The sequence below is a fragment of the Dacryopinax primogenitus genome (assembly GCF_000292625.1).
Source record: "Dacryopinax primogenitus strain DJM-731 SS1 chromosome Unknown DACRYscaffold_6, whole genome shotgun sequence".
Classification (NCBI taxonomy): domain Eukaryota; kingdom Fungi; phylum Basidiomycota; class Dacrymycetes; order Dacrymycetales; family Dacrymycetaceae; genus Dacryopinax; species Dacryopinax primogenitus.
In genome coordinates this window covers 1271018-1284348 of record NW_024467203.1, presented here as the reverse complement: position 1 = coordinate 1284348, position 13331 = coordinate 1271018, and the positions used below count along the sequence as shown (strand labels likewise).

At 54.1% G+C, this 13331-nt stretch overlaps 5 protein-coding genes across 5 annotated transcripts; 3 read left to right on the top strand and 2 right to left on the bottom strand.

The window, feature by feature from the left end:
- Positions 1-1300: 1300 nt before the first annotated feature.
- Positions 1301-2008, bottom strand: DACRYDRAFT_106515 (uncharacterized protein; the record flags this gene model as incomplete). The annotated part of the gene is made up of 2 exons (XM_040768279.1): positions 1301-1524; positions 1843-2008. The coding sequence occupies 2 exons, from the start codon at positions 2006-2008 to the stop codon at positions 1301-1303; spliced, it is 390 nt and encodes a 129-aa protein (XP_040630250.1).
- A 1084-nt stretch (positions 2009-3092) lies between these two features.
- On the bottom strand, positions 3093-5660 carry DACRYDRAFT_21549 (uncharacterized protein). Its single transcript, XM_040772442.1, has 15 exons — positions 4962-5660; positions 4845-4914; positions 4725-4790; positions 4658-4671; positions 4530-4603; positions 4451-4480; positions 4353-4397; positions 4233-4285; positions 4169-4179; positions 4003-4121; positions 3927-3955; positions 3755-3877; positions 3635-3704; positions 3558-3585; positions 3093-3508 (listed from the first exon to the last, which is right to left on the bottom strand). The coding sequence occupies exons 10-15, from the start codon at positions 4014-4016 to the stop codon at positions 3230-3232; spliced, it is 543 nt and encodes a 180-aa protein (XP_040630249.1). The 5' UTR covers positions 4017-4121; positions 4169-4179; positions 4233-4285; positions 4353-4397; positions 4451-4480; positions 4530-4603; positions 4658-4671; positions 4725-4790; positions 4845-4914; positions 4962-5660; the 3' UTR covers positions 3093-3229.
- Positions 5661-5754: 94 nt separating this feature from the next.
- DACRYDRAFT_21548 (uncharacterized protein) lies at positions 5755-6269 on the top strand. The gene has a single exon (XM_040772441.1). It carries the CDS (start codon positions 5859-5861, stop codon positions 6015-6017), a length of 159 nt encoding a protein of 52 aa, XP_040630248.1. The 5' UTR covers positions 5755-5858; the 3' UTR covers positions 6018-6269.
- Positions 6270-6478: 209 nt separating this feature from the next.
- On the top strand, positions 6479-9473 carry DACRYDRAFT_21547 (uncharacterized protein). The gene is made up of 3 exons (XM_040772440.1): positions 6479-7549; positions 7604-7963; positions 8014-9473. Exons 1-3 carry the CDS (start codon positions 7297-7299, stop codon positions 9042-9044), a joined length of 1644 nt encoding a protein of 547 aa, XP_040630247.1. The 5' UTR covers positions 6479-7296; the 3' UTR covers positions 9045-9473.
- A 1221-nt stretch (positions 9474-10694) lies between these two features.
- DACRYDRAFT_88299 (uncharacterized protein) lies at positions 10695-13111 on the top strand (the record flags this gene model as incomplete). Its single annotated transcript, XM_040776843.1, has 8 exons — positions 10695-10732; positions 11047-11140; positions 11191-11400; positions 11454-11722; positions 11749-11878; positions 11931-12215; positions 12271-12428; positions 12478-13111. The coding sequence occupies 8 exons, from the start codon at positions 10695-10697 to the stop codon at positions 13109-13111; spliced, it is 1818 nt and encodes a 605-aa protein (XP_040630246.1).
- Between the last annotated feature and the right edge of the window lie 220 nt (positions 13112-13331).

The following is a 13331-nucleotide window of genomic DNA, read 5'->3' as shown; positions in this document are numbered from 1 at the left end:
ACAGTCGCACATTCCCTTGCAGCATTCGAAGACCAAGAAGCACTCGATCATACCGATGAAACAGTCGCGGCCTAGACGTGATAGGGTGAGTGGGAGTGTACTGTGCTGTGGATTGGGAGGCCGTACCTGCACCACCACCACGGAGGCGGCTTACCCATGAGTGTTGTTCTTCTTTACGCTCAACAGGGGCGACTGAGAGTGTTAGAAGGGGGATGATGCAGAGTAGGAGAGGGGGAGTACCTGTCATTTCCTGAGTGTTTGCCTGTGGCTGCGATTGGATAACTTGTTCTGCCATTGTTCGTCGTTGGTCGTTGCTGAGGAGGAGGAGGAGGAGGAGGAGGAGGAGGGATGGATAGGGGACGAAGACGTCAAGGGGTAGATTATGGGGATGTTATGTACTCTCACCGAGACCCATTGGTCTGCCGCCAAATCACAACAGCTCCCGTCCAATTCGATCGGAAACTGCGGAGGTGCAGACGTCATGACGACGTCAACTAAAGGGTATTCTACATAGTATTCCCCAAAAATAGACAAGCTTAAGGAGAACGGAGGCGGAGTGACGCGATTGGCGCACAAGCGGCTTGGCACACGTGCTGCGTGTTGGCCTCAACTAAGAGGCGTGGTTTATCTTACCGCCTTGGTGCTGCTCGTTCTAGTCCTGCTTGAACAGCTCAGGTGTTGTTCCGCATATGCACACCTCACATGCCCTCGTTCGCTGTTCTACAGGCAACGGCGTGTCCCCATCAGAAGTAGCACATCTTCTCCCGCTGCTGGCTTCAATGTTCTCTGGCTTCTTGATGCCGTTCTTGCTCTCCTCTTCTCTGGATCCTAGGCCTTCTCTGGGATTTGCTTCTCTCGCGATCATGGTTACTTCGAACTCCCTAGAATCTGACAGTAACCGCGATTCTCTGACAATCGGGCATCTTGTATCTGCTGTCCAGTCCAAGATCATCCGCACAACAACACTAGGTTTAATGGACATGCCGAATACGTATCTTGATATTGCCTTCTCCTGGCAGCGACCCGTCACAGGAGAACATGATCATCTGGTGTCACAATGGGTTATTCTCACTTCTCACTGGCTAACCTCACGTCTTGCCGCATCCCAAAGAACCGCGACCCCCTGGCTTTCTGTTCAGCACCCGACCGACAGTCATCTGCGGGCGACAACCCTCACCATACCCGGCTTAACACATCTCACAGTCTCAATACGAATAGATTGACACTGCAGCGTTCGATTTACGATTACGTTATGACTGTACGGCTGACTTGACTTCTACCTTGCGTCTCCTTCAGCTCCTCACGAGTCCGAACGAGCCGCTTCTGGATTCTTGACGTCCTCGCGTCTTGCTCCCACGCTCTCTGGATTCTTGACCATCTTGTGCTCTCTCGCTTCTTGACGTCCTTCATTCTTCTCTGGCATCGTGACGCTCTCTTGGATCTGCTTCTCTCGTGCATGTGGTCCCTTCGAGACCCCTACGATCCAGCCGTACAACCGCGGTTCTCTGACCTGCGAGCCTTCCCCTATCTGCTCGCTTTTGAGTCCACGATCACGATGATCTGCACGACAACACCGCTCCGGAGTTGTGCTCACGGCTTGCTAGAATTTCAAGATAACTGGAATCCACATGCATGGGATGGATGGATTCACTGCTCCTGGCAGCGTCCGATGACAGGATATTACGAGAGATTATGTTATGACTACAGCTGCTATTGAGACGAATATATGGTTTGACTTGCACTCCCCGTTTCCTCCACCCTCCATTCTCCAGCTCCTATCAAAGCGACCACAGTCCGAACGAGCTCATTTCCCATTCTTCCCATTGTCACGGATAGATCCACAATGCTGTCCGCCGTAGCATATCGCCGGGTCTGGGCTCGCCTTTGGCCCGGGTGCGGGTGCGCGGCCGACGTTTGCCGAGTTGGGATTCGGGTTGGAGTTGGGGAGCGGCGCGCCGGCGGCGGTGGAGAGGAGCAGGGAGGTGGCGAGAATCGTTTGGGGCTTCATGGTGAGTGCTTTCGTTGGTTTGGTTTGGTTGGCCGGTTTGGTAGATTTGGGTGGGGCGCGGAGTGGACTGCCTGCGGATGGTGTGCGATGTCCGGTACAAGGAGTTGGATCGGGTTGTAGATTGGTTCGGAGGATCAAGTGGGAAGTCGAGTTGGCCGATTGGTATCGTTCAGAAGGAAGGGAAGATATCGACAAGAAAGAAGAATTAGAGTGCTTTAAAGTACGTTGCGTTGTCTCGCGATGTGTTTGTGAGGTGTACTGATGTCCTTCGTAGGATTGTTGTTAGCCTCCTCCCGTTATCTGAGGCGTTAAATACCCCCATCTCAGGAGCTGACAATACCCAAAATCCAAAAATTATCCTCAAGCAATGCACAAAGGCAATGCAATACAATGCACCTCTTTCCATCAGACCGTCAGGCCCCGTCAGTCAGGCCGTGGGCTTCCCCTCGCACTTCCACGTCGCCTCAGCAGGTAGACAGCCCACGGGCACAGGAACAAACACGAGAGATCCCACGTCAGACGTCTCGTACCCCTCTTGTTAGGCTCTGCCAGGAAGCGGTGCCAGGCTTGGGCTTGGTGCTCCTCGCAAGAGCGAGTCATCGACCGTTCGCTCGTCCGCTCGTTGTGCACCGGCCCGAACCTCATCAGGCACCGCACTACACCTCACCCCAGTGCCTGCTGTACCCTCTCCCCTCCCTAGCTTTCCCGCTCAGCACATCCCCCGGAGCGCAGTGCGCCGCACACCAATAGGTCACGTGACACATCAGCGCCGCCGCGCGATACCATCAGAACATCTCGGCCGCGGGTGATGAGGCGCGGCTCGAGATCTTCTGTTGGAGTCCAGGGGATCAGGTTTCGATACTGTCAGAAAAAACTGGCTGGGACGGGAGATATGCAGTTCTTTTTTGTGCACTGGACGTTAGGTGATGCAGGGCAGGTCGGCTGCCGACCTTAGTCTTGTCGATCTTTGAAGATTTTGGTTTGGCTGCAATTCATCGTGTGCTTGAGTCAGGGAAGCAGTGACTGGTTATGGCATTGATGAATCAGCTGCTCGGAAATACGTAGCCGAGCGAAAAAGTTGCTGGGATTAGTGAGCACATAAGATTATAAGATTGAGGAAGATTAACATGCAGATAAAAGTCAAACTTGCGTTGGCGCTCAGAGCGGAGTTCAGTTCACGCTGTACGCTGTACGCCGTGCCCCCGTACATAACACCTCTCATCATCTTCGGGTCTCCGACTCGTCCTCCGAGTCTTCGTCAATACTCGCAAGCACCTCCGCTGCCTCCCGTTCGCTCTCGTCCTCGACGCTCGCGCGTGTGACTCGATGTCGAGTATGCGATTGAGGGACGTGCGTGGACCGCGCAGTTGTCCATGTTGTCGTTGCGCCTGGGTCTACTACGGCTGTGGTGTTGTCCGTCGGGTGTTGTTGTGCATCACTCTCAAAACGCGAGTTCGTGTCCCATGGTCTTGACTTGAGGTGCAGGTATAACCGGCCGTACTAAGTAGTACATTAGCGAAAGTTTCCGCGACATGTTCGAGGCACTCACACCAACAGCTTGAGATGCAACAAGGAGACTTTGAATATGAGCACGTCAGCATCTCACCGGTTCCGATGAAGACGTACGGAAGCCCCGCTGACGCCAGTGGACTGTTCGCATACACCGTAGCAAACGCCCCATTCAGCGCGGTCAAAGCTGCCGACCATATCAAGCAAAGTACCTCTCTGTCGCAGGCGAGAGCTTACTCAGCCAGCCCACGGTATTAAGCAGTAGTTCTTTCCGGATGACGCGAAGAACCGGGTTCAGGGCATGTTTTCGGACGCCTTTTAGCGTGTGGGGGTTGTACGTCGTAAGCAGGACTAGAAGCACTGTTGATCTTGTTCGTAAGGATCAGGTGGTAGATAGGGGAAGACGGACTTTGAAAGCTAAAGCTGGCGGGGATCATCCTGTTCCCCAATGAGCATTCGCAGGATATGGCAGTTGATATGCTTACAAGAGGACGACCATGATGTTCCCCTCGACCTGTGTAAGTCTGGGCCAACAACCAGGTGCACCCGGAACAATGAAGTAGATGGTTTCGTATGTTTGGGTGGTGACGATTGCTGCCCCTGCCTGAATCGCTGTGAGATCCTAGACCCCAAGCTAGAAAAGGCATTTACTAGCCAAACGACTGGTTGATGATCAGATTATGCTTCGCATTTGATGTGAGAGGTGCAAGCGTACCGAGGGTGAAGACTACCAGCGCATATCGGACTGTTTACGGCAGGATGAGTATTCTAGCCTCATGCTTGAGCGGAACGGGTTTTACTGGCTCTTTGGCCCTTGAAAAGTACCATGACTCACCAAAGTAAGAGACAATCGCCTGGTGCTGCCATCGCGATGCTATTGCTATGGAAAACCAAGTAAGGAAACGAGAATAAGCAACGAGAAACAGGGCTTACTAGACGTGTATATACGTATAGATCTTGCACCTAGAATAGCCCTATTATTAAGTTTGAGGATCGAACGGATTAGACGTACCCCTGAAGGCAACATCAGGCAACATCTATCAATGATCGGAGGCCTTACTGTAGCAGATAGTGGTCTGGTGGTCACTGTCATAACTCGAGTATTAGAAATAAGACTGCTCGAAGGTGGACACTACAAACAGTAGGACATAGCCCTGCAGGGCGTGAGCCAATATCATTCAATAACGCAGAGCAGAAAGACGCCTACCCAAGAATCCCAACGCCTAGGACTCGCAGGAGCACAAACATCACTCTCGGCAAGGTGATCCTCCGACTCATTTCGCAATCAACAAGATGTTACAGGCCCCGCTCGAAGAGAAGCACCTACGTCCAAACATGCTTCACCTCTTCTTCCAACGTGAGAAACGCGTCGTACACGACCCAGCACGTGGCGGCGACTGACACGCTTGTCAGAGGACTTCTTAAGGAAGGTAGGGCGACGTACTGACTACATATTGGTATGTTCGGATATCAGCTATCTGGGGGTCCATTAGCATGTAGAGAAGCGATGTGCATAGATTGAAGTTGTGAGGACTTCTCTCCCTGGGGATTGAGCCAGATTTACGAGCCGGGGAGCATGCTGGCTGGACGTGTTAGCGCTCGAAGCACGACTGTGAGCTAGTGCCATCAGGGCGAGAACTTCGGATATCGGAGAACTGATGGGGTGGCACCTTAATGTCGAGAAGCACGCTTTGCTGGCAGTTGGAAGGAAGCTGCGTAGAAGCCAGGGAGAAGCGCAAGAAACTGCGTGCTATATCGTTTCACAGCTTGTACTGCTCTTATCGAGTCTTCATGCCAACTTGTCGTGCTGTCTGGGAGTGCCTGGAAGAGGCACATCGCCGCCTGATACAGTAGAGCCGGACAGCAATGGGTTATTCCGAATATGTACCAAAGCAAACGCAGCATTCCCGATAGAGGCCAAAGAAGAACGAGCATTCCGCATGCATTGGGTATAAGACCACTATTTGATAGCAGTAAACGTTTGAGGGTGCATTGTTCAAAGTCGACCGATGAAACGAGGGTGCCAATATTGCTGGCCAAGCTGGTTGGTGCATCAGTAATGTATCGGTGATTAGCGACCTGACACGATGGATGGTCGTTGTCCGTCTTGTGCCGGATCCGCGGCACGCGGTTTTGATCCGAGAGAAGCGGATCCGAAGTTGGCAGGTCTGGTCGGAACTGACAATGATTGTCAGATCAGTCCGGTGGTGGGGATCGGTTCTGGAGTACGATTAAGGGAGATAAAGTACCGCGTTGGCAGGGTACCGGAGAGAGAGAGCCTGATGTAGTTTGAGGTGGTTGAAGGGGTATGACGTGAATACACGCGCTCGGCATGCACAGCATGCGCCGTTCCGCGCCCGTCGCCGCCGGTAGCGCGTCTTCGGGGCGCGTCATGGAATGGGCGGAGCGTTCCAAGGGAAAAGGGTTTGTTCATTCGACGGTTTGGGGTCTAGATTACCTTCGATGGGTGCATTCGCTTTTCCATCCTGGTTCTTACTGACAAACTTCAATTGCTTGCTCACCGATGTCGTAGAAATGTTAGGTGAGCACGAGGGCCGGCTTATTTAAGGGTAGGTGGGCCTCCGAAGAGGTGTCAGACAACCTGTCAAGCCCGTGGCGTTGTCCGAGACGGTTTTGAATGCGGGGCTGGGCGGGGCGAGTGAGCGGCGAGAATGTTGTGTGACTGAAGCGGGGAGTGTGCAATTACGATGATGTTCACCGCTGTTTCTTGGTGGTAGGAGTAGCATGCAGACATAAAGGGAGAGCGCCACAAGGGATGTTGAATGTCATTGATTGAAAGGGAGTACACGGAACGAAGCACGGCCACCATATTGCTCACACATCCTCTTACGCTCCCCTCCGAGTCGTTCCTCGTGCACCGTCGAGCACACGCCTCCCTTGCCCACTCTTCCCGCCTCCCTCGTCTCTCCCTCCCTCCTCCTCCCTCCTTCACCTCCCCCCTTCTTCCTCTCCCTCTGCGTCGGCATCCCGGAACTGTGTTATTGCTCCGCTGTCATCGCCTCTTCTCGCCTGCACTCCTCTTACGTCACATACGTTGTCAGAAAGCTGCACCAACCATCAGGCAGATACACCATCCGCTGCAGCTTTGCTCACCCAGTCACTCTTTAACACGTAGCCTGCCAAGTCATCCCACCTCTGCCTCTGCGCTGTCCTCGCTATCTGTACACGGTGTGCCATCATCACGCTCCTCCCCGTCTGTGTAGCACGACGACCGACTCCAGCGTAGCGCGTCATTCGACCCTACTTCGTCAATCTTCTTCCCTCTTCCATATTCCACATTCCTCATCGTCTTCTGCCCTTTCTTCCCTCTCCTCTCTTGGAACTGTTTTGCCATCAACCCCAATTCACGCCCATCCCCCCTCCCCGTCCTCCTCGCTGGTTACTTGCTCTCCATCAACTCCCCTCCAGCCTTGCTCCCTCTAGCAAGTCCAGATGACCCTATTTGCTCAACGGTGTCCGACTTCCATTACGCCTATCAGCAACTTTACCAGTACCACTATCGTCCTTATTCACAACAGCACGATATAGTCGTGTATCTCCCGCGTGGTGCTAGTCACTGCTAGCACTTCCCGGCTAGCCACAAACCTCTATTTGCTAGCCGTTGGAGGCTCTCTCCAACTCTTCCCCCCCTCTGTTTACCTTTTCCTCCAAATTTTCGCAACTACATGTTATTAATCCGCAACAATTTGTCTTCTTTGTGGACTTTTTTACCCTTCTTCCCTTACCTCTTGCTCCTCCTTTCCCTTCCCCCCTCAACGATGGCGTTTCCCCACCCGCCGCTCGCGACACCCACACCCCCTCCGATCGTCTACACCAACCACCAACCACACCGGAACAAGCCCCAGCCCCCGCCTCCCCCAGATCATACCTATGAACGAGTCGACAAGCTAATCAAGCAGAGGCGAGCGGTGCTAAGAGGGTATGATCAGCAGGGGCACGAGGTTGTAGGACCAGATTTGGATTTGGAGGAAAGGACGGAGCTCGTGGGGCGACAAGCGTGGAACACATCATGTATGCCCCACTTACCCCTACCTATATGCGCATATGCTGACCAGGTACTTACAGACCCGTCCTGCGATGACGTGGGAAACAGTATCCTCTCCTGCTATCCCATTCAAGGGCTCACACTCGTCGAGTCAGATTGGACAAAGTTCATCTGGAACCTCCGCCAACCGCAGTTCATCGGTGCCGTCACCGTGGACGTTTACCTCTTCCACGCCGACTCGGACTTGATGGCCTTGTCCTTCCCCGGGCAACAGAATGCCGCTGGCCAGATCGGGGTTCAGGTGAATGACACGTGGTGGGGACCGAGGGGCGACACATTCGATGGAGAGAACGTGACGTTTCCCTACTACTTCGTGGTTGTGCCCGGTGGGACAGTGCTGACGGGCGGGGAGAGCCGGCTGGCAACGTTCCTTGCTATCCGTAAGTCTTTCCTGAGCAGATATATGCGCCTGTCTGATCATTAATCAAAGAAACTGCCACACCGGGAACACTGGCCTCAGTTTCGTCAGCGTCTCTCGCTTCCATCGCTGCGCAAGCGTCCGAGTCCTCCGCATCGGTCCTCTCCGTTGAGTCTGTCGCCTCCGTCTCCCTCACCTCCCTCGCCCTTGCTTCCGCCTCCTCCGCCTCCATTTCCTCCCAGTCAATAGAATCCATCCTCTCGTTCTCATCCGCCCTGCCTACCCTATCAGCTCTCTCCGTCGCATCCCCAGCTGTCTTCTCATCCCTCTCCGTCGAGTCCATAGCATCCGCCGCATCCCTCGCCTCCGTCTCCCAATCCTCCGTCGCATTCACCCGCACTTCGAACGGCACAGTGCCCACCGGTGATCTCCAGGGTGGGTTAGGCAACGGCAGTGGCACACCAGCATGGACGATCGCTGTTCCCACTGTGCTCGGGTTCCTCGCTCTACTGTTCTTCTGCGCACTCCTGTTCCTAGCATCACGCTGGTTCCGCTGGCGCCGCGCCGAGCTCGCAAGAAGAGGAAGCATGGGAAGCCAAAGTCCGATGATGGCCAACATGCCCGGTGAGCCAGCTAGCAAGCCGCCTAAACCTCCTTCCCCAGCGCTAGGGGGGGACGCAGCTGGAGCCACGTTATCCCGGGACGGCAGCAGTGCGACTACCCGCCCTCAAGTCATGACCCGCTCAGCCGAGGGAAACCCTGACATCACCCTCTCTGGCGGTCCTGGCGACCTGAGCCGCTCCGCCAGCGGAGCCTCGCCCTTCTCCGGTGTGGACGCAGCGATCATGGCGCGCGCATTCAGGGAAGCGCTCAACAAGCCAGATTTCTCTAGCCCGGTAGAGGAAGGCAGCAGCGGCCCTGGCTCGCAGGAGAATGCGCAGAATGGAGCTGACAGCCCTGGGGGGAGCAAGGATGGACACACGACGGAAGAGGGATTCAGCCGCGTAGGCCAGATCGTACAGGAAGAAGGGGGCCGCGTGGGGCGTGTAGGCCAACAGAGCGTGCGGGTCCAAGGCCCGGGGGCGTCTAACGGCCAGGGCTAAGCCGAACGAAGAACGCTTCATCTCTTCCCTTCCCTTCCCTTTTCTTTTTTTCAGGGAACACTCACTCTTGGACTGTATTACTTGTTCTCTTCGTGAGCCTCTTGTCTGGCCCACAATCCGTTTCCCTCGCAAAGGTATCAGCGCTGTCATTCATTTCACTCCCCCGTTGTCTCTATTTCGTTCGAACTGTCCATATTCCAGGTCTTCCTTGTCACGAGCGGCGTTTCCAGCGGTCGGCGGCGTTTCCCCCTTACAAATTAAACCCGGTGCACCTCTCGTCGGTGGCACATAGTACAGCTCGGTGGGTCGATACAAACGGCAGGGTGGCGGAGTCGGTGGGGTTTGGTGTTAGTTTTTTAGGTCGCTGTAGTTGTGGTGTCGGGTGTCGTATATCCTCCAAGCCCGTAAGCAAGTGTCTACTCTTACACGCCTCTTTTATACCTCTTTTTTTTTGTTCAACTGAATCCAAGAGTTGTTTATTGTTGTCAGTCGAACGGTGTGCATGTTCTTTGAAATGAGCAAAATAGATTGGAGAAACCTGTGTACTTGGGACAGAGCTTACGTCATTGGTTGCTGGGACGAATGGGAGTGGGCGAGCACTGAGACACGGAACTGGTGGATCATCTTACATCATGAATAGGAGGGACGTGTGCTAGTCCTGCCAAACCTGTCGAGGGGAAAAGAACGACATGTAATTACAGTATCCATATATACAATATTTATCTCCCCAACCTCAGACCTCAGACCTCGCCAGAACTCGTGTCCGACAGAGCAGCCCCCTCGTCACAAAAGTCAAGATTCGGACCATACGCTGTCCACCTCCCGCGTTCCACGCAGCGGCCTTTCCACTCATCGACCATATCGTACGCAGCGGGGTTGGTAGTCCGCTACGTCTTCTTCCACCCCCTGACCGCTGCGGAGGTGATCGACGCCTTTAACTTCCGGCCGGTGAATTCGAACTCCTCGAGAAAGTCTCCCGACATCGTCCCCTTCAGTTTCCCATCACCGAGGAAAACGATGCTCCCGTTCAGGACCTCGTCTTCTTCCCATTTGCAGATGATGCCCCCTTCGCCAGTCTCGTTACCTCTCCATTCGAAGTTCCAGGTATCCACAACGCGCGTCGGAGGTGCACCACCCCGCATGATACCCTCCACCGCGTGGAAGTGGAACGAACCCCACAGATGACGTCCGGTGCCGCGGGAAGGAGCTAACTTGAGAATCATCGGCTTCGCATCTTCGTCGTCACCCCAGTTCTCTTTGATATACGGCGCCCAGATACGGTATTGTGCCGGGAGGTCATCGCCGAGCTGCGAGTAGATCAGGTGAGCAAGGTAGTCAACAGGAGAGTAAGGAACTTACTAGCTGGGGTGTCTGTTCATCTTGGGCTTTAGCCTTCTTTGCTGGGGGTTCAGTCTCAGATGCAAGAGGTTTAGTGGCTTTTCCTTTTCGATTGTTTCTTTGCAAGTTTCTCGCTAGGTTTCTCTTCTAGCTTCTCAGTTGGCTTCTCGGCAGGCTTTTCAACTGCGTTGCTTTCCTTGGGCGCAATGTTCTCCTGGTTTTGTTTAACAGAAGAACGAGAACGAGTCGCAGGAGCCATCGCGCGAGGAATGTGCCGAGAACAATCGGGTGAAAAGTAGTAAAAAAGCGATAATGTCAGACGCGACCGGAATGCAGAAGCCACAACTTTAGTGAGACCCGCGACGCGTCCGGCAGACCCTGCACGTGCTGATGAGGTCAAAAAACCCGGAGCCGAGATTTCCTCGATTCTGGTGCTCCTTTGACTGTGTTTCGCTGGACACCATCTTCATGAGTTGCTTCATTGTATATTTTCCCTAGCCTTAGATTTCTGGGCTGCGGAATCATTGGGCTGTTGTAATCATACCTGCTGTGGAATGGCTGTTCTCTGGCACTCGCGATGTGCTCTCAAACCCTGGCGGCACTATTCCTCTCTTCGAGCACTGCGCTGTGGTCGAGCGCTCTCTTCTTCTGCCTCGGACACTAGCATTCAGTCAACAGACTTGCTTGACGTCTACAGGAGTCTTGTAGCTCAAGGCGTAATTCAATCACATGACGAGCAGATTCGTGTCATCATGGAGGTTGGGCGGTTCATGTTCCGTACTGGGCAAGCTCACATGCATTCCAACAGCTGCGACAGCTTAGGAAAGATCTAGAGGATTACGTGCCATCTTTGTCGCTTCTTCCCCGTGACGAAATGGTACCACCGGAAAGCAAAAACAATGAGGAACCGTGGTGGACCGTAAAACCCGGGGAGCCTACCAACGTTTCTACCGATACCCGCTCGATATCCCGAATCCAGACGCATGCAGAAGCCCTGGCCAACCTAGATACACCTAGAGTATGTAACTGCTCTTCTCTCTCCTCCGGTCTTGCTAATGATGTGGGACATAGGGAATACTCCTCATCGGGCCCGCTGGCACGGGCAAATCGTTCCTCATGCAGCTATTCTACGACAGTCTTCCCACCGCGTACAAGTCACGAAAACACTATTCCCACTTGGTCCTAGAGATATACCGTGGAGTTTGGGGGGAATCGAAACGCCGTTCCTCCGGTGCGCCAGATCTTCGTCAACCTGTGGAACCGCGTCGATGGGACACAGCACTGCGTGATTCCTGGAGGCGACTTATTGGCACCGATTCCAGTACGACAGGCTGGGGAATGTACAGACAAGTCGAACCAAGCATAGCCATGAGATCGCTCGTCGATTGGTGACGAACCACTGGCTGCTTTTCTTTGACGAGATCCAATTGCGGGACGTCTCGAGTGCTGGTTTATTATGCGATGTCCTCAGTTGGTATTGGCGCATGGGCGGAGTGGTAGAATACTCATTTTGGCATCTTTATATCGGTGGCCTAACACTACCTATAGGTAATCGGCACATCCAACAAGCTTCCATCGGACTTGTACTCGAACGGCGTCCAGCGTGAACGACTGGAACCTTTCGTGCATGCACTGCAAGCACGCTGCCCGGTTCCTGTGATGCGGGAAGAGCGCGACTGGCGTCGAGTACGAGCCCCCTCTGCTGGTGGCAGCACCTGGTTCGTCCACGACGAACCTGGAGCAGAAGCTGTATTCATGGAGGCGGTGCGAGACGCAGCAGGGGGTGCAGAGGGGCAGTCAGAGACACTCACGGTGTTTGGGAGACCCCTGAATGTACCTTGGGCGGTTGCTGGTGTGGCCCGCATACCTTTTTTCTCAACTATGCGAGCAAGAACTCGGTCCTGCTGACTATATCAGCATCGCAAGCGCCTATCATACACTTGCGATTCAGGACATCCCCGTATTTCCGATTGGGAAGAAGAACGAGGCTCGCAGGTTCATTAGTCTTCTCGATGCGTGCTGGGAATGTCGGTGTCGAGTGATTGGGTAAGCATTGCTTGCTTGTCCTTGCGATGCTCTCACTCATTCCAAACAGACTGGCAGCTGCGAAGCCAGATGATCTGTTCTTCCCTGACGCTTTCTCTGCCTCTGCCTCTGGCTCCGATTCACCTGAAGAGATCCACACGAACGACGAGCTCCTCATAGCCGAATCCTTCACTGAAGGCCTGCAGCAGTCAGCCGAAGGCTTCCGTCCAAACATCGCATCCTACGACCTTGACCAGGGGCAATTTCCGGTTCGAGATATCCCGCCTTCCGCAGGGGTGATGCTCAAGCCGCTGAGCATTTTCACGGGCGAAGAGGAACCGTTTGCATATGCGAGGGCGGTGTCGCGAATACACGAACTAGCCAGTGCGGCTCAGCAGAAAGAGATGTGGACTCCTACGGACAGGGAAGCCCGTCGCTGGGAGACAGCGACCCCTGGTACTACTTCGTCCAGTGATTCTGTTCTACGTACACCTCGTAGACCAAGAGAAGACCCAGACGCGGACTTTGGATACGAAGCTGCGAATGAGCGGCCGACGCGCCGGGGTGTGAAGGTGGAGCCACCTAGGATTAAGGAACAATATGTATGGGGAGCGAGGGAAGATTGGGGAAGGAAAGCAGGAGAATGGGGAAGGGGAGCAGGTGCTTACAGGATAGCCGGTGAGGACTACGCTGAACAGAAATAGACAGATGACTCCTCTGTGGGGTGGATGACTCCTCTGTGGGGTGGATGACTCCTCTGTGGGGTGGATGTCTTGTGAAGCACGTGTTCCTACGTCAGAGTGATCGGCGGCGCGTCCCTTACAACCACCGCAAATCGCATCCGATGTATGAAGTGTTTGAAACCTATTCTTATTCTCTTCTATACCCATCAAACATTATTCTCCACTCTACAACTTCTACGCA

Coding starts and splice junctions, on each gene's coding strand:
- DACRYDRAFT_21549 (XM_040772442.1), bottom strand. Junction 3,705..3,754: donor TAATACCGTGGGCTGGCTGA/GTAAGCTCTCGC, acceptor TATGGTCGGCAG/CTTTGACCGCGCTGAATGGG. Junction 3,509..3,557: donor TTGCATCTCAAGCTGTTGGT/GTGAGTGCCTCG, acceptor TGTACTACTTAG/TACGGCCGGTTATACCTGCA.
- DACRYDRAFT_21547 (XM_040772440.1), top strand. CDS start 7,297: ATGGCGTTTCCCCACCCGCCGCTCGCGACACCCACACCCCCTCCGATC. Junction 7,550..7,603: donor ACAAGCGTGGAACACATCAT/GTATGCCCCACT, acceptor AGGTACTTACAG/ACCCGTCCTGCGATGACGTG. Junction 7,964..8,013: donor GGCAACGTTCCTTGCTATCC/GTAAGTCTTTCC, acceptor CATTAATCAAAG/AAACTGCCACACCGGGAACA.
- DACRYDRAFT_21548 (XM_040772441.1), top strand. CDS start 5,859: ATGCGCCGTTCCGCGCCCGTCGCCGCCGGTAGCGCGTCTTCGGGGCGC.